The sequence below is a fragment of the Castor canadensis genome, chromosome 2, assembly GCF_047511655.1.
Source record: "Castor canadensis chromosome 2, mCasCan1.hap1v2, whole genome shotgun sequence".
NCBI lineage: Eukaryota > Metazoa > Chordata > Mammalia > Rodentia > Castoridae > Castor > Castor canadensis.
In genome coordinates this window covers 180,822,739-180,842,056 of record NC_133387.1, presented here as the reverse complement: position 1 = coordinate 180,842,056, position 19,318 = coordinate 180,822,739, and the positions used below count along the sequence as shown (strand labels likewise).

Below are 19,318 nucleotides of genomic sequence, written 5' to 3'. Positions count from 1 at the left end.
GAAAGTGGCATGGGGCCAGCTGCTTTCCTGCCATGTGAGTTTCATGATCAAGTTCACCAGGGATGGGTTATTTACCCTTGATCATGTCCATATATATCGGGTTATTTTTCTCTTTCCACCAATGTAATGTCTGAGTTCTTATCAGAGAGAGGCCAGACCAAACACTCAATTATTCTGTAAATCTGATAAATGAAGTTGATTTGTGAGGTTGCTGGCACCAGGAATATGTTATAAATCTGCAGGAAAAGAGGACTTGGTTCCAGGAACTCTTTACTCTGAGGATGAAAGAATCAACAATGGTATCTTGAAGTATATTAGATTGGAAGATTTCATCCCTTTATTTATTTACCCTTGAATCTGAATCATAGCTGTAGTTGGTTATCAGGATCTTGATAAGTCTATAGTTAAAGCAGAAAACAGTGACCAGACAGAATCAGAGGCCTTTTTGTGCCATTAAAACATCTTTTCTGGATAGCACTGTTTGGTAAATTGATACAAGCTATGCACCTTTAATCTGAAAATCTGAAATCCATTATATTACAAAATACAAAATCTTTTGAGCACTGGCCACAAATAAAAATTTTCACATCATGACAGAATTTTAAAAATGTTACACTAAGTTACCGTCAGGCTATATGTAGAAGATACATATGAAACATAAATTAATTTTGTGCTTAGGCATGAGTCCTATACCCAAGACATCTCATTATATATATACACTCATATATATACACATATATATATATATATATATGCGAATACTCCAAAATCTGAAAGCAAACAAAATCCAAAACAGTCTTGGCCTGTAGCATTTCAGATAAGGGATATTCAACCTGTAGTGCATTGAGTGCCCACATCTCTATCTTATAGTTTACTTATCACGGCCACACCTGATTTGGACAGTCATGACCAATCTCCACCAGTTTCCTGGGATTCTTAGTCTAGAATAAATGCAAAATCAGAGTACAAACTTCAAGTAGAGTTCTGTCTATAGATTTTTATCTGTGTAGGAAGAATAGAAAATAGTAGCTGCCTCTCCTTAAGGATACACAATGTTGTAGGTATTTTAATAATTTTATATAATTCCCTCACCATCAGAAGAAGGATGAGTGAATCTTCTGCATTAATAAATGTAGTTACTATTTATTGAATGCTTACTCTATATTCCAGAAAAAATGCTTTCATGTCTTATTTAATTTGACCTTTACAACTTCTCTGAGGATATGAATATGACCTCCAATTTAGAGATGAACAAACTGGGCGGAGGATGTCGCTCAGTGTTAGAGCATTTGCCTAGCATACGTGAAGTCCTAGGTGCAATCCCAAGACAGCCCATGTAGGGTGACAGGGTTGAGATTGACACCCAAGAGGCCTGATTCCAACTCTTAATCTTTCATGTTGTGCACAGGCTCTCTCAGAGAAATGGGGGGGGGGGGAGGGTACATGCAACAGAAAATCAGAAGTAGGCTAGACCAAGAGTGAATATTATGGGGCGTTGAAATGGGTTAGTCCTAACACTTGCCCATCACTTTCTTTGACTATTTGAGATAGAAAGATGGAATGCACTCATTCTTTGAGTGAATTTAAATTTCATCCTTGAAGTGGAGCCTGCACTTGTTAGAAGTGTGATTCCTTGTTTTTTTTTTTTTTTAACTACAATATATTTTCCTCTTCACCTATTTCCTCTAACAGCTGCGTATTCAGGTTGGCTGATTAGTTCTACAACCCAGCCATAAAGATTCCAGAGTTCTTGATTGAAACCCATAAAGTCTAAATTGCATATTATTTGGCATCTGAGTTGCACAGAACTGATGAGCATTTGAATGGGGACAAGCCTCCCTAAGGCTCCCTGTTGCAAACTCCAGCCTCATTAAAGACAGGCTAGGCCAGCCTGGTAAAGGGTCCAGATGGACTGGGCATTGGGGGTCCCCAGTCCTGACCACAGCCTGAGTTTAATGCAAATGGCAACTCTCTTCCAGCCCAAGCAGCTGTTCTGGAACAGCGACTGCACGCGGCGCTGTCGCTGCTTCCGGCGCAACCTGATCCAATGCGACCCTCGCCAGTGCAAGTCGGACGAGGAGTGCGCGCTGCGCCACGGGGTGCGCGGCTGCTTCAGCACCAAGACCTCCTACTGCCTGGCGGCGGGCGGCGGCGTCTTCCGCACCTTCGACGGCGCCTTCCTGCGCTTCCCCGCCAACTGCGCCTTCGTGCTGTCCACCATCTGCCAGAAACTGCCCGACATCTCCTTCCAGCTCATCATCAACTTCGACAAGTGGTCCTCCCCCAACCTCACCATCATTTCCCCTGTCTATTTCTACATCAACGAAGAGCAGATTCTCATCAATGACCGGAACACTGTCAAGGTGACAAACTTGACTGGCCTTGAGTCTTTAAGAAATGGGTCTGAGAAACAGGTGTTTGGCTAGTAGACTGCTTATGGGGGTTTTTCCAGATAACCAAGTTGTAGGATAATAGGTTACTGCTTCCTATTGCCATACAGGGATGACCCGATTTTAAAGAATAGAAGTGTAAAGATGCTGTGAACATAAGAATGGGCTCTCTGAACCTTCTGCTGTTGATTATGAAGGTCTGAGTGGGGAACTCAGTGTCTTGGGGCCGTAAGAGTAGCAAGGGTGGTTAATAGAGTTTCCAGTGATAAAATGTAGACAAATTAGCTTTTACTCTCAATTCAGTTCCAGAAAGCATCTAGTTTATTTTTAAGAGCTTCCAAATTATTCTTGGGTCTGCCCACCTGCTCCAAGACCAGTCTTCACCAACGCCCCATCCTTTTTTCAAACAGGGAAGGCAGGCATTTTGCCTATAACCGCCATAACCTAAGCAAAACCCAGTGGAGCACTCCCCACCACCACCACACACACACTGTCAGAGTCCCCATGGTGACATACCAAGTGAAAGAAAATGGTGAATTCCTCTTAGATGGGCCTTATGCCCATTGACTGGTGTGTGTGTGTGTGTGTGTGTGTGTGTGTGTTGTTTTGGTGAATCTGAGACTTGCATGTAAATAAATGCGGGGCCCTCGGAAGCCCTACAGCTAATATCTGAGTTGGATTCCTCCACTCCTTCCACTTAAGAAGAAAATCTTCTTTATGAACTATTCACAGTGACCTCCAAGTCTCTTAGCGAAACCAGCTGGTCACAGCAGGTAGACCTGAAAACTGGAGCCAGTGTGAGCATAGACCCAGAGGAAGGCAGAAAGAGCCACGTTAACAACTTTTGGGTTTTTTGGGTGGGACTGGGGTTTGAATTCAGGGCTTCATGCTTACAAAGCAGGAGCCACACTTCCAGTCCATTTTGCTCTGATTATTTTGAAGATGTCTCACAAATTATTTGTCTGAGTTGGCCTCCAACCTTGATCCTCCTGATCTCAGCCTCCTAAGTAGCTAAGATTACAGGCGTGAACCACTGGTGCCCAGCCACACTTTTATTTATTTATTTATTTATTTGTCATAGTGCCCTGTATCTGCTTTCCTTCATTGGTTCAAATAATCAGGCATTGGGTACATCTTTATTTGAAGAGTCATCAGATAGCTTAGTATCCAGTATTAGGCAAAAGACTGGTTGTATTTTACAGGTTTAAAGGGAAAAATCTGGATTTTAATGTGGGCTTTTAACTTCAATAAAAAAGCTGCTACTGTTTTTAACAACCCAATTCCTTTTGCAAATTGGCCCACTTGAACAGACTGCATGGGTCCAGAATACAGGAGTGAGAAATTGACCACTCGAGAAAGCAAAATTGAGAGTGTTGCTGAAAAAAAATACCCTAAGCTAGCCAAAACAGTAAAGAAGCATCTGCTTTTTTTTTTTTTTATGAAACAAAAGTTACTAATAACCTGAAGGGGAAAAAACAATTTATTTTGTAAGAATAGGAAAAGCACGTTATGTTCTATCCCAAGGGCTAAGAAGAGAAATGTTATAAAGCAGGAAAATGATGAATGCAGAAAATACTGTGCCTATAGGACCTCTGGGGGGACCTCAGGTCTGAACATTAGAAAGAAGAACACAGTAAACATGGCAGTGGTCCCCAGATTCATTTTAACCGTGTTGGACTCCCCTCAGTGCAAGATTAGGATGTCATTTTCAGTAATTGGTTTATGTTGGGGAAAGTTTTGCACAAAGAATCTCAGTCATTCACTGAGGGTAAGACTGTCCTGACATTTTCTTCTCTTTCACCTTCTCCCTCTCTTCTCCATGATTTGCTTCCTTTGGGGGAACTGTAAGATGAATGCATGCCCTTAAACTCTAGGGCAAGGGATAGCAAACTATGACCTATGGCCACATACACTTGCTACTTGATTTTGTAAATGAAGTTTTATTGGAACACAGCCACACTTGCTTAGTTACACATTGTTGATGGCTGCCGTCAAGCCAGGAGGGCAGAGTTAGGTAGTTGTGTTAGAAATCACAGGGCCAGAGCCACCCGGCCCTTTACTGAACAAGTTAGCTAACCCCAGTTCTACGGGTAATAATGACTTCCTTTCCCCCCTCTGATAGGTGAATGGCACTCAAGTCAATGTTCCATTTATAACTGGGTTGGCAACGAAAATCTACAGCAGCGAGGGGTTTCTGGTGATCGATACCAGCCCTGACATCCAGATACACTACAATGGTTTCAACATCATTAAGATCAGCATCAGTGAGAGACTGCAGAACAAAGTGTGTGGCCTCTGTGGCAACTTCAATGGGGACCTGACTGATGACTATGTGACCTTGCGGGGGAAGCCAGTGGTGAGCAGTGTGGTGCTGGCCCAGAGCTGGAAAACCAATGGGATGCAGAAGAGGTAAGGGTGTCCAAAGAGCTCACACCGCGGGCTGGTGGCTCCCAGTCTTCCCACAGCCATGGGGGTGTCCTCTCTTTAGCATCACCATCACCCTTCCTCTCCTGCAGAGCTGAGCCCAGGGCCTTTGGAGTTCCAATGCTGCACCAAGTACATCAGAGGCCCCAGGAATTTTTGAATCCAGAGGAAGGAACTGGACTTAAATGATATGACTCTGAATTATTGTGTCATCCAGCCCTCAGATAATCAGGAGAGGGTCACCAGGGTTAGAATCAAAAGTCATGACCTAGCCAGGACCTAGACTCACCCGCTGGAGGTGGAATTAAGAGTTGACTCAGAGGAAGAAAGGTGGCCCTTTGCTCCCTAATGGTGGGCCTAATTGAGTGACCTTGACTCTTTCCAGAAAGCTTGAGTGTGGTCTGGCAGGCAAGAGTTGGTGGGAATCAGGAAAGCCTTTTTGAAAACGTAAGTCACAGAGGTTGTCATCAGGTCTGCCTCTGGCCAGCTGAGATAGAATGAATTGAACAAGTTAGTCCAAAGGTTCTTGATGTAGGGTTTCCCTGGGCTGATGAATCATTTTGCTAACTTTCTGGATCTATAGTTAGGTTTCTCTTTCCTGGTATTTCTTTACCTGTACAATGGCTCAAGTCCTTCAAGTTCTACACATCAGGTATCAGTTTACCCAAGTGTAGAAGTGATGCTCCAAGCCCTCTTCAACCTTGTCCCACACATAAAATGAATCATAACTTTATCATGTGTTAAACCATCCTATGAATTGTAAGGCCCAGAGCTGCAAAGGACTGTGGATAATATGTAGTCCAGTTTCTTCCTTTCCTTGGAGAAATAGAGGCTACAACAATGACTTATTTATATAAGGAGACAGTGTTAAGTGGAAAGCCAGGATTAGAGCCCAGGATTCCTAATTTGATGCTTTCTCTACAGTGCCACTCAGTGACCCACAGGTAGAAAAAAGATAGCTTTGGACATTTAAAGCCACTCTGGGTTTTCCAATGATAAGCCAAGTTCTGTTTTTCCTGAGGAGTTCTGATTCTGTTTTTACTCTTTCCTTCCATTCCTCCTTCCTTTCCTTCCTGCTCCCTTCATTTTTTTCTTTATAAACTATCTTCTTGTGAACGTTTTGCTTTGGGTCTTTGATTGCTAAACTAGAACTGGGTTAAGAGGTTCCTGAATTTCCCTTCAAATCTTTAATTCTTTCATCTATCATTACTATTATCATCGTTATTCTGTCAATACCTGTTAATGGTTATTATATCACTGAATGATATCAAAGTGCTAGCTGTTACTATATCAATGTCTGCCTTTCATATGGCACTTTGGCTATGAATTATTTTATTTTACCTTCACTCTAGTCAAGTGATCTAAACACTAGGAATTACTGCTTCACTCTCTTAGCTGGTTAGAGACTATTGATACTTAGTTCTTTGAAGGGTGCATAGTTAATTTTCATGGGAACAGCCTACTGCACTAACTTGTAGAGCGAGCACAACAGGTACAACAGACGTGGTCTTACCTTCCATGGGAGAACTCAGGTGGCTGTTTTTGCTTCACTTATTCTGACCAGACCTCTCGCCCCCAGCTGCAACGAGCTGCAGTTCTCACAGTATGCAGCCATGTGTGACAACGTGCACATCCAGACAATGCAGGGCGAGGGTTACTGCCTGAAGCTCACAGACATGAAAGGCTTCTTCCAGCCCTGCTATGGGCTCCTCGATCCCCTCCCCTTCTATGAGTCCTGCTACCTGGACGGCTGCTACAACCACAAGAAATTCCAGCTGTGCGGCTCTCTGGCTGCCTATGGGGAGGCCTGTCGCTCCTTCGGCATCCTTAGCACCGAGTGGATTGAGAAGGAGAATTGCTGTAAGAGAATTATTTTATTTTTGCAGATTCATTGCTGGAAGCATGGCTTTGTCTTGGATGACCTGCTCTCCTCATCTTTACTCATCAGCCTGCTTCCAGGGGTGGAGAGTAGGGAGCTGTGAGGTGTGCAGTATCCATCCAATGAGGGGCATTTCCAGGACGAGATGACCCCCCCTGCCATTTTTATCCAAAGATGGAATTTGAAAAGGAAACTTGGGAGGATGAGGTTCTCTGGGTTGGAAGAGCACAGTTCAGTGACTTCTGAGGCGAAGGGATATAGTCTGGTTCTGCTGTTTGTTAATTTTCCAAATCCAGCTCTTCCTTGGCCCCTTTAACATGGGTCAGAGCCCATATCACAAGGGGAAGGCCTATGGCAAGTGACAAGTTGAGTTGGGATTGAGCCGGTTATATGTGCCTGGCTCAAAAGGAAGCTGAAGTTGGATTTGTGAAGGGATTCCAAATATGAAATTAGATGGTCAAATTTAGATTTGTGGGTTCATTTATTTTTTTCTATAGTAAGAAAATAATTTCAATGTGTGTAGTATTTCCATTATTCAATTTGTTCATTTTCTTATCATGTTAGTCAAATGAATGGAGCAAATATAAATATATATGAACACATATAAGTTTGTAACATACATATGTGTGTATCCATATACATAAGTGGCCACTCCCATCAATGCAGTATGATACTGTGACCAACAAACAGAATGTGTGTTTGTACTCAGAGACACATTCCTGTTTTCAGAACCCAGGACCATTCCAGGACTATACATGCACATTGGTAAATTTATAGACTAAACCTGATCAAGTGTGGGAATATACTAAGGTCAGAACCTAAAAACAATGTAGTTAATTAAAATATATATTCAGTGATCTCAGGAACTTAAGAAAATTACTAGTCTGTTGGAAATGAACAGAAATGTTTTGTTTGGTAACTAATATTTTTACTCTGCTATGCTCATAAGAAATACCTTAAATACCTTTCAAATGAACTGTGTTTGAACTTTGAAATTTGTCTGGAGTCTCTAGACATCCACACATCCACAATTCCTCAGTTTCCTTTTGTGGAAGAGCATGTTTGCCAGTTAGAAGATAGACGACCACATTTTTAAATGAGTGTTTTTCTTGCTGTGAGCTATAAACTACTCTTTCTTTCTGTTGTCCATTCTTTCTTTAGTCATTCTCATACCACACTTTAAATTGTTTAAAGAAAAAAGTTTTAAACAAAGTGCTATCAGTTGGTAAATCTCACAAAGTGCTACCTGAATATCTTACAGGTAGTGTTCTCTGTTGCAGAAATATTGTTCATAATATCATGATGATGCTGTCTTATGGAGACTTATGTTTTCTTTTACTTCTTGCCAGTTTGTCAAAACAGCATCATTAATCTCAGTCACTGCTGGTGAATTGTACGTAGGCTTTTGCTTTGTTTTTATAAAAATCAAATAGAGGTGTATGGAGAACGTGAACCATGAATCAAAGAAGTGCTAGTATGGGGACCCTTTCTGGGATCTTACTGGGCCTACAGTTTTCATTTTTGACAAATACTTATTGAGAACTAACTATGAGGTGGCTGGGTGTTGGGAATATAGAGACAAATGATTTGGACCTACTCTTTCTACAAATATAAAGATATGAATGTAAATAGTTATTACATGAGAGAGTAAGTGCAGTAATTATGGTATATCTTCACAGTTAAGTGTCTGCGTTTCCCATCTTTACCACTTCCTTTCAGTGGTGATCTAGGGCAAGTTTAGCTATGAAGCAGGGGTTAGCTTGAGGAGTGCTGTGAGGGTCAAACACACTAATTCAGCTAAAGCCTGAGGCATAGTTACCAGGCCCATAGCAAGCACCCAATCACCATTACTTTCTGGAAGGTTGCTCTGTAGGTTAATTTGCAGCTGCCGTCTAACCATTTCCAATTGCACTAAAGTAACATCTCCTCAGTGTAACCAAATGCTACTGTATGTTGGCGTGAAAATCAAGTTGTGTGTGTTCCCGTGTGTTTTCCTTTTTAGCAGGAGTGGTTGAAGATCCCTGTGTGGGGGCAGACTGTCCCAACCGAACCTGCGAGCTGGACAATGGAAGAGAACTGTGCGGGTGCATTGAGCCACCTCCTTATGGAAACAGTGAGTGACAAGTACCATCTCGCCATGCACAAGGCCCAGTCGGGGAGAAAACAAATCTATATCTAGGATGGATAGTTAGATAGATAGATAGACAGATCTCAGCCAGTTCCATAGAAGTCAAAGTTCAACATCAGAGAAATCCAAGTTGATCTTTCAGACTCATGAGGAAGTAAGATGGTTTGACACCAACATGAAAGATTTATGAGAGAGCCAGGTGCCTTAAGACTGGTGTAAAGCCAGCTTGATCTGGCCCAAAGCCTTTTGGTCCTGAAGACACAAGTGAAATGTTTGAAACAAGCTAGGACTACTGGTCTTATTCCTAATTGTAGTTCCCTTAAGGTAGAAATGACCTTGTCTTTCGTGAAGCCCACCTGGATGCCACTTGAAGGGGAGCTGGTTTGCCTTCCAGCTCCACGGCCTTTCCTAAACTACACAACTCAGAGGCAACGGCTAAATTTATCATCCCTTGAGCATGAAAGCCTAATTAACTAAAAGGCTCCATGGAAGGGGACAATGTGCTTCATCCAGGCAGATAAAAATACTTCTCTCTGTTTCTACAGTGCTTATTAGCTGGTGTTTATACACTCCGTGAAAATGTCAATTGGTGTATCACTGAGTCAAAGAGCCTGGTACCCACATGGGATTCACCAGGGTCCTGCTGAGCTGCATTGTGCCAGGGCTTTGGGTCAAGCCAGGCCAGTGCTGTTGTACCTGCAGGGCATGCACTTAGCCTGGCCATAGTATGCTAGCTTCTGTGTGTCACTTACAGAAATGTAGCTGCCACTAGTGTATGTGGGAGGAAGGCATGGGTTTATAAAGAAAAGACAAAAGACAATTTATTAGCATTTTTATCTTTTGAATAATGCTCTACCAATGTGCAAGTTACTGCTTTGAATGAATTCATATGCTCATTTGATGTGATCACAGCGTAATTAGAAATGCTTGCAGCCTCTGAGTGGAGATCATTTTCTTCCTCCTTGGAAGGATGGCCAAGGGACGCCATCCCTACCCCTGCCACAAGCTCAACTCCCACTGATAGGTTTTTCCTAACAACTGTTCCCACAGACTCACATGACATCATCGATGCAGAGGTGACCTGCAAGGCGGCCCAGATGGAGGTGTCCATATCCAAGTGCAAGCTCTTCCAGCTAGGCTTCGAGAGGGAGGGTGTGAGGATCAATGACAGACAGTGCACTGGCATTGAGGGGGAAGATTTTATCTCCTTTCAGATCAACAACACCAAAGGGAATTGTGGGAACATCGTGCAGGTGAGAACATAGGGCAGGAAAGAGCACCTGGCAAAGGTAGTGACAGTTCCTGGCGCTTCCACGTGGATTGATCTTAAAGCCAGGGACAGAGTGATCTACTTAGACATATGCTCTTTGGGGAACAGCAAAAGGCATATGCAAACTGAGAAACGGCAAGAGAGGTGATCGTTTGGTGCTAAGCAATTATTGAACTGAAAGAGCTTTGTAAGCCATGTGTTTCTTTCCTGGCCTGCTGTCATCGTTTGTTCTGTCTAGCTGCAAAATTGTTGTTACCTCCCTTATGCATCCATTGTCTTTCCATGTAAATGTAGCCTGGCTCAGCTAATTTTGAGGGGTAAGGTGTCACAAACATCATTAAGAGTTGGCTGCAGAAATACAGTGAGATTCCAACATTCGTGTCCAATTTTGCAGTGTATAGATTAGCAAAGCACTTGCTTCTCTTCTTGTTCCCTCCTGCAGTGTGTCTTTTATTCATGACTGTGTTCATGAATGTTTTTATCAGAGGGAGATGTAAAACCCCCATGTTCATTTTGGTAGTTGTAGGCATGTCTAGTAAGAGGTTTGGTGGAGATTTTGAATTAAGGATTGAGAAAGGAGTTTCATATCCATTCATTTTCCTTTGCAGTGGAAACTTCTCATGCTCTCACTGGTTTGGGTTCCCACAGATAACTGTGGGCTGGTTGTAGTTAGAATTCAGTAGTACATGAAATCTACTTTCTGTGGGCATTCAAGGTTGTCAGACTGAAGGGTGCTGTTGACATCTATTCCAGTACTTTTACCTCCAGTAAATGCCAAGACTAGCTCCAAACCAATTTATACTGGCCCCTGGGTTATGTATGGAATGAAGCCACTTCTCTGCTTTCAGGGATATGGATTTGAAATGCAAGCCACATATTCACTCCCAGATTTAATGATTTCTGACCTTCCCTTGCTCTGCAGTCCAATGGCACTCATATCATGTATAAAAACACAATCTGGATTGAAAGTGCCAACAACACTGGCAACATCATCACCAGGGACCGCACGATCAATGTGGAATTTTCATGTGCTTATGAGTTGGATATCAAGATCTCCCTGGACTCTGTTGTGAAGCCTATGCTAAGGTGAAAGGATTTCATGGGCTGAACTCACTGCTTTCTCTTTCTTTGACAGTTGAGGTTAGCATAATAACAATTGCTAGCATTTGTCTTTGAAGCACCAGGGAAAATATAATACCTATCTCCAGAGCCTAAATGTTTTAGACCAGCACTGTTCAATAGAACTTTCTGTAATGATAGAAATGTCCCATACGTGAACTATCCAATAGGATTGCTACATGTGGTCATGGAGCATTTGAACTGTGGCTCAGGAGGACTGAAGAATTGCATTTTTATTTTATTTAACTTTATTTCATTTAGATTATATTCATTTAGTAGGAGCCAGATTAGACAGTGCAACCTTAGGCAATACTACTGCTTCATGATTTCTCTTCTCTCTGCTTTTTCAACTTGAAAAATGGTAGGTAATTTAATAAGTAGAATTATTTTGAGTTCCCTGACTCATGTCCCTTTCTCTTTTAGTGTCATTAACCTGACAGTTCCAACCCAAGAAGGCAGCTTCACCACCAAGATGGCACTCTACAAAAATGCTTCCTACAAACATCCTTACCGCCAGGGGGAGGTTGTGTTGACAACTCGGGATGTGCTGTATGTAGGAGTCTTTGTGGTTGGAGCTGACTCTACACATCTGATCCTCACCCTCAATAAATGCTATGCCACCCCCTCCCGTGATAGCAACGATAAGCTCCGATACTTCATCATCGAAGGAGGGTAAGTGGCCTCTAATTCGACGAAAGTGTCACAGCCTTTTGTATATTACCTACACTTCTTTTTAGGGAAAGGAATAGAAACTAGCATTTGTTCATATCTAGACAACCTGCCTTTTGTATCAGTTAATTCATTTAATTCTTTAAACAACCTATGAGGTAGACTATATATGCCTCATTTTATAGAGGAGATCCAACAACTTGGCTAAGGTCACATAGCTTGTTAGTGGCAGAGACCTGTCATAGGGGACTTACCACAAGCTGTTTATTACCACTGTGATCAAAAAGAGAACTGATCTTCAATTTGAGATGAATGTGGAATTCTGCAAATGAAAGAGGTAATGAGACTAACTAAAGGCTATCAAAATAAAAAAGAAGGGGCCAGTGATGTAGCTTAGTTGTTAGCACTTGCCTAACATGCACCAAGGCCTTGGGTTCAATTCCCAGCACTGCAAAAATAATAAAATAAAAAAGAAATTAGAATGCAGTGCCCCTCCCCCTTATCTGAGGGAAACACATTTCAACACTCCCACTGGGTGCCTGAAATCATAGCTAGTACTAAGTCCTATAATATATATGCAAACCTATAGTGAAGTTTAATTAGCAAATTAGGCACAGTAAAGTATCAACAATGATAATAGTAATAAAATAGAGCTCTTATAACTATATTGTAATAAAAGTTATGTGAACATGGTTTTTCTCCTTAAAATATCTCATTTTACTGTGCTCATTCTTCTTCTTGTGATGATGTAAGGTGATACAATGCTGGTGGGTGAGATGAAGTGAGGTGAAGGATAAAGGCATTGTGTCATAGCTTTAAGCTGTTATGTACTGAGATACCACAATAGTCAATCTGATAATTGAGATGGCTGCTAAGCAACTAGCAGGCAAGTAGCTTATATAGTGTGGATACTCTGGCAAAGCAATGATTCATGTCCTGCATGGATGGGTGGGTCAGGAGGGCAGCATGGGATTTCATCATGGTACTGAAAATAGCACACACTTTCAAACTTATTATTTTTTTAATTTTCTATTTCATATTTCTCTACTGGGATTGAATATGGGTAACTGAAACTGTAGAAGGTTAAACTGTGGATCAGAGGAGTTACTGTAATATCCTGTGCTCAACAAGTTTGTTTTACTTACTGTTATAGGCCCACCGCCTCTTACATGTTCTGAAATATAATGGTTATACAACAAAATCTATTGAATGAATGAATGAGAATTGTATGGGCAAAACAAGAATGAGAATAATTGTCTTTATTTTTAAAACACACGGCTATGCCAGGCAATTTACACATATGATAATAGATTTTGCAATAATTCATTTTAAGTTTTATTGCATGCATAATTTATATGCAATGAAATTTACTTGCTTTAAATATAAAATCCAATGAATTTTTAGTAAATCTGCAGAGGAGTACAAACATCATCATACCCTAATTTTAGAATAATTCTATCACCTCAATAAATAATTCTTAAAGCAGGTGACTGTATTATTCAGAATTCTTTATAAGAACTCATAGAAGCCAATTTAAATTAGCTTACAAAAACAGGTATATAATGACAAAACTAAATCATGGGGTGTGTGATTTAGTTTCAGAGATTACTGGATCCAAGGAGCCGTCATGACTGTCCTCTCTCTGTCTCTCTCTCTCATTGACTTAGTTATGGCCTCACATTCTTACATCGTTGTCACAATGAGAAGAGAGCACATCTAGTTCCAGCTCTGGGAAGCCCAAGAAAGGAATGTGACTCTCCTATCTTGGATCACTTGCTAGTTCTTTGTTGGGGAAATGCACAGTTGGACTTTCCTGGCCTAGGTCAGCACCCGCCCATGTGGTGGGCGGGGTTTCTATGGATACTGCAATTCGATTTGTGATTGGAGCAGATGATAGGACCTCAAGAGAAGAGGGGTGTTGCTCTAGTCAAATAGTAGACATCCACAATTTTGCAGATGAAGCAGGCCTGGACAAGTTAGGCAGAGTTCACTCAAGGCTACCCAAGTAGCAAGGAGAAGACAAGGAATCTCTTAGGCTCTCTAACTGACCAGGTGTGGTCCAGGGGTGCTGTGGAATTTTCAGCAAAGACCTCACTAAGGCATTTGTGTGTCTGCCTTTTCAGAGGAAAAAGGAAGGACTTGGTGCCTACTTTCAATAATCTTTCAGTCCTCAATGCTGAGTTAACATCCTGCTTTCCTTTTCTCCATGTCTCTCCCCTTCCCCCTTATCTTATCCTTTCCCAATATAAAAGGGCTAAGATCTGAGCTACTCTACAAAAGCAAACCCAGATGACAGAGCTTGCGTCTTCTTTGAAGGACAAGGTAGCATTTAGCATTTTAAAAATAATATTTAATAGACTTGACCCAGAGAGGCAGAGTGAGCCAGCGTACATGTTCATAAATCTCAGCTTACCCCAGGGTCTGCCTGAATAAAGGCCTTCAAATTACACTGTTGTTAGGTGAGAAATATTTCATCATCAGGGAGAATTAGAATCCATCAGTCCTTCTAACCTCTCATGGAAGGATATAGTTACTGGGGTTTTTTCTACTGAACTTAAGAGAAAACATGTTTAATGCTTAATTAATGAGAAGCGAAATGGGTCCGCTTGAGTATTGTGGAAAGGTCATTTGTTCCTCCCCAGATGAGTAAGGGGCAGAGACAGCACCAACTTCTACCAATAGCTCAAAAGTCTGGGGACCCACTAGCCAGAGGAAATGACAGGTGTTTCTTGTTTGCTCACTCTATGGAAGGTATCTCTCTACGGGAAGTGACCAGAAAGCTATACCTGCTCCCCTTGACCCCTTGCTCTGCTGCATGTTTTTCTGACACCTAAGCTTCAAGCCATGTTCCTCAGAGACAGTTGGTCTGGCTAAGAGGAAAAGTCTGTGTGAACATTAAGAGCTGCTACCATTTTAGAATCCATGAGCCTATTTAGGTTATCCAAATGAATAATAATGACAAGGAGAAGTATGGCACACCAAGTTTTTTTCCAAAGCATTCAAGAGACTATTGCCTTGAAAAGCAACTTGCATTTTGCCTAGAAGACTAATTACAAAACTTAATACGTGTGGGAATGCTGACGGATAACTTCAATTTTTAATTTTCCTTATTGCTATGCTATTTAATTCTGTGGGCTTGGGGAAAAGAAACATAAGAAAGAAAAAGAGACACCCATTTTATCCTTATCACTTAAAGGGCCTCTTGGCTCCCCTAGAGCCACAGTGGCTGTGGCAGCACAACCCATTCATTCATTCATTCATTCATCAATCCAACAAAGATTGTCAGACACTTGCCATGTGTCATGTGATGTTATTGGAACCACAGTGAGGACTGTGACTTGATTGGCACACTTGAGGAGCTCAACAGGGTGCTTTTGGCAAATCTGGGAAGACCTAATGTGGGCATGTCCCAAGGATATTTATACAGGAGGAGGTGCCATAGAGTGGGGTTAAGGACAGGGCAGGAGTTACGCATGGGAGGAACAGCAGAAAGATCTTCCAGAGGGGAACTTTTAGGTAGCTGAAGCAAAATCTCTGTGGCTGAGAAGTGTCTTGGCTGGAACTGGATATTGGCTCCATATCACAAGAAGGAAGGGAGTTGAGAAAGAAGGGGTCAGTTCTCCAGCTCATCCTTCCCACACTTCCTTCCCTCCAGCTCCTGTCTGCTTTAACGCGTGGGAGGAGTTCCCATAGGGTTTGAATCAGGGCCCCTGCCAACATCGATAATTAACTGAAGAAAGTACAGAGGAAGCAAGAACTTGTGTTTGTTAAATTGTTATCTGTAAAACACAGCATTATGAGGGGGTGGACCGAGATCCTGGAGCGTGGAGAAATTGAGCATGGTCCCTACTGTCATTTAGTTTTTTAACTGCAGTTAAGATACTAACTCAAAGTGGCATTCGCTGTTTCAAAACAAACAATAAAAACACGAGGGAGTGATAATAAATGACCAACCTATGCAATCCGGAGGTCACTTACAAATGCAAAATCATTATTACTATTTCTGACGGTTTTATGTGAAATGTGGAATTTTGAAATGAAGTTGAGGATTAACATCTAAGAGGAAAAACTGTGAAGCAAAGATTCCGTTATTTTTCTCTGACTAGGTGTCAGAATATTAAAGATAACACCATCGGTATCGAGGAGAATGGAGTCTCCCTAACCTGTCGCTTTCACGTCACTGTCTTTAAATTCATTGGCGATTACGATGAAGTCCATCTCCACTGTGCAGTGTCACTCTGTGACTCAGAGAAATACTCCTGTAAAATTGTAAGTGTAAAAATGAAATGCTCAGCCTGCACTCACTGCCCCAGTTTTCCCAACATGGTGACCATGGATACCAGGTGGCTCAATTGGAATCAAACATATTTGCTCCGAACACCAAAGATCTTTGGTGGGGAGAACATGATGGAAAATGTCCATTTGCTCCTCTGTCTTAGAAGTGCCAACTGGTCATTGGCTTAACAGCAGACAAGGGCCCGTCAACCATGGCACTGTTGACATTTTGATCTGAATGATTCTGTTGTGAAGAACTGTCCTGTGTGCTCTAAAATGTCAGCAGCATCCCTGACATAAGTTCCAGTTATGTCTACCCTCTCCAGCTGCATTACCCTCCCCGACCAAAAAAAAAAAAAAAAAAAAGTCTGCAGACATCACTAAATAGTCCCTGGGAGACAAAACTGGCCACTGTAGTAGTCTCAAGGAGTGTCTTGAGCCAGGCCAACTGACTCTGATGACCACTTGGTCAAACTCCACTTAAGCATAGAAGCAAACTCCTAGGCTCAGGATATAATTTATTCAAATGTCTCACAGCTCATCTGATCTGCTCAGGGCCTGAGGCTCTGGAGGGGTTCGGGGGAAAATATGAGGTAGAAACCCATCCTCTCTTCATGCGGGCTGACATCCTCCCCATGTATAAGCTACGTCCTTAAGCCTTGCTTGCACTGACTCAACCTCTGACATTCCATCTTGTGCTTACCCCATGTGTGCTGAGTCAAGATGTGAATTATGTCAGAGCTTCTTGCAGATGGTGACACATACATGAGTATCCGATGAGCTATGACAATCCTCATTCCTGAGCAGAGAGCCTCTTTGAATTGAATGCTAGTGTGGAAAGCATATTTAATTCTGTTCAACAGAAAGCGTCAAGTCCCGTTGGGCTTGAGATCAAGAATGCATTGGTTCTAATTAATCTGAGCAGCAATGGTGCCAGAGGCCGGAGCCACTGCCTCTTCTGGAGGTGGAAACGTGGTGAAGAGTAAGTTATCAGCTTAATTGTGTGAAAATTTCCCTCTGGTGTTCTGTCTTTCAGAATTGCCCACAAAATTCTAGGATTGCCACAGATTATACAAAAGAACCCAAAGAGCAGATCATCTCAGTGGGGCCTATTAGGAGAAAAAGTACGTATGTTCTCTGAAACACACTATAAATTATTAAGACAGTGGGGTTGGGCGTACTTCACCTGTGCTGTGGGTCTAGTGGATGAAGAGGTGACGGTGGGGACACCAGTGTGAGCAAACTGCTAGCTTCCTTGAGGCATCTTTTCATTGGCTTTTAAAAAGCCAATGACATCAGGCTTTATTCATCCTTTCCTCTGTTCAAGCCTCACTTGTGATGCAAGTTGAAGGGTTGAACTGTCAATCGTTAACTTGCTCACCTGCTCGTTTTCAGGACTGGACTGGTGTGAGGACAATGGAGGGTGTGAGCAGATTTGCACAAGCCGGGTGGACGGGCCTCTGTGCAGCTGTGTGACTGGAACTCTGCAGGAGGATGGCAGGAGCTGCAGAGGTAGGATCAGGAGCTAGGGAACTCGGGAAGCAACTTGTCCCAGAAGGAGAAACTCATATTTGAAGCCCACTGAGTCAGCAACTTACCTATGAAAATTCCAGAAACTAAGAAATAAAGACAGGGAAAATGCTCAGGGAATTCTAGCACCACTTTTTGTTTTGTTTTGTTTTTACCCTTTGGGTCCCTGGTCTTTCATCTAAAAGATGCAGATAATTAAAAAGAAGTTATCCAACTATTTTAGGGCCACTTACTGGCCATAAATCTGGCTGCCAAGTCTAAATTGGCTGGAGCTGGGGTTGAGATATTTGCTTCAGCGAACAAGATGGCAGACTTAGCACCTGGTTCTCCTGACATCCTGTGAAGGTAGCAGAACTCTCTTGAAGGTTGGAGCAATTCTGCTTCTTTGCAGACTTACTCAGGACATTTGGATAAAGTGGGGTTTTGGACAAGAAATTTCCTTTCTTTCCTGCAAAGATGTCTGAACCCTATAAAACTGACATTTTTTCCATAGAACTTATTTTGTTCCTCTCTATCCACAGCTTCTAATTCTTCAATTGAACTTCAAGTTTGGACACTTCTTCTCATCTTGACCCAGATTTCATTATGGCATTTTGTCTATAAATCAGGCATGACCTCGTAATTGACTCAAGGTTGCTATATAAAGTACTGTAATTTACTTACTTCACCTCCCTGTAGGATAAGAAGTGTGTGTCCCTAAGTCAAAGCGTGTTTGAAAGGACCCAGCATCTCAAAGTCGTGCCACCTTCCTCCAGTGCTCAGAGGTCTGGAGGTGAGTGACACTCCAGGTTCTGCTTTCAAAATATGCGACAGGGCTTCTAAACGCCAGTTGTGGAAAGCATATATTTACCTACTGTTTCCAAACATTTGTTGCTAGAAAACTGTTCACACAAAAAGCCAATAAAGGGAAAAACTCTGGTTACAGATGTCTGACCTGATAGCTAACCAGAGAAATCTGTCAAGCCACTGCTGTTTATGGACCCCAGATTTTACAGACAGGGCTGTTAAAATGATTTTGAAGTAATGGTAGGAAGGTTTGACGCCCTCTAAAGAATCTTTTGCTGTTTGGAAGCACGATCTCTGATACACACCTGTTGCTCTCTTCTGTCGTGCTGACCTTCTTCCTCACCTGCTGTGGCCTCCACCTTTGCCATGCAGACCTGGAGAACCTCACCCCATCCTGTCCCATAACCTCAGTCCCTCCTCTTTTTACAAATCAACCAAATAATTTTTATGGGTTTTTATCTTTAAATAAACTTTGTGTTCAAATATTCTCACCACTTGTTGGGCTGGAATCTTTCCTCTTGATGTTAAGCGTTGCACTGGATCACACGCTATGATTAAAAACAGAAAAGAACAGGCAACAACCACTGGACCAGGCGGGCACTGTTTAGCAGAGCTTTAATGTGCTGTGCAATGTTCCTGTTCGTGTGTGCTTACAGAGCCCTAGCACAGCATAAAGTTACTTTGCAGGAGAAGCAGGCCCCGTCCTCCTTTGTAAGTGGTGTGTAAGCACACATTTACTATAATTAACTACAAGATGGAGGGCCTGCTAAGTGTATCCTGGAGTGCCTCCTCTTTTAAGGTTAAAAACAAAGTAAAACCCACTTCACAGTTCTTTTGCCGTTGTCTTA

At 42.1% G+C, this 19,318-nt stretch overlaps 1 protein-coding gene across 1 annotated transcript in view; it reads left to right on the top strand.

The window, feature by feature from the left end:
• Positions 1-18,945, top strand: part of LOC109676727 (tubulin-specific chaperone cofactor E-like protein) — a 131,274-nt gene extending 112,329 nt beyond the window's left edge. The window contains exons 20-30 of the mRNA XM_074066521.1: positions 1,980-2,363; positions 4,513-4,799; positions 6,394-6,674; positions 8,696-8,806; positions 9,872-10,074; positions 11,014-11,177; positions 11,634-11,882; positions 15,986-16,148; positions 17,191-17,278; positions 17,550-17,666; positions 18,206-18,945. Of these exons, the coding sequence (XP_073922622.1) occupies positions 1,980-2,363; positions 4,513-4,799; positions 6,394-6,674; positions 8,696-8,806; positions 9,872-10,074; positions 11,014-11,177; positions 11,634-11,882; positions 15,986-16,148; positions 17,191-17,278; positions 17,550-17,666; positions 18,206-18,306 (2,148 nt within the window). The 3' untranslated portion in view covers positions 18,307-18,945. The remainder of the gene's footprint in view (positions 1-1,979; positions 2,364-4,512; positions 4,800-6,393; positions 6,675-8,695; positions 8,807-9,871; positions 10,075-11,013; positions 11,178-11,633; positions 11,883-15,985; positions 16,149-17,190; positions 17,279-17,549; positions 17,667-18,205) is intronic.
• The last annotated feature ends 373 nt before the right edge of the window (positions 18,946-19,318 follow it).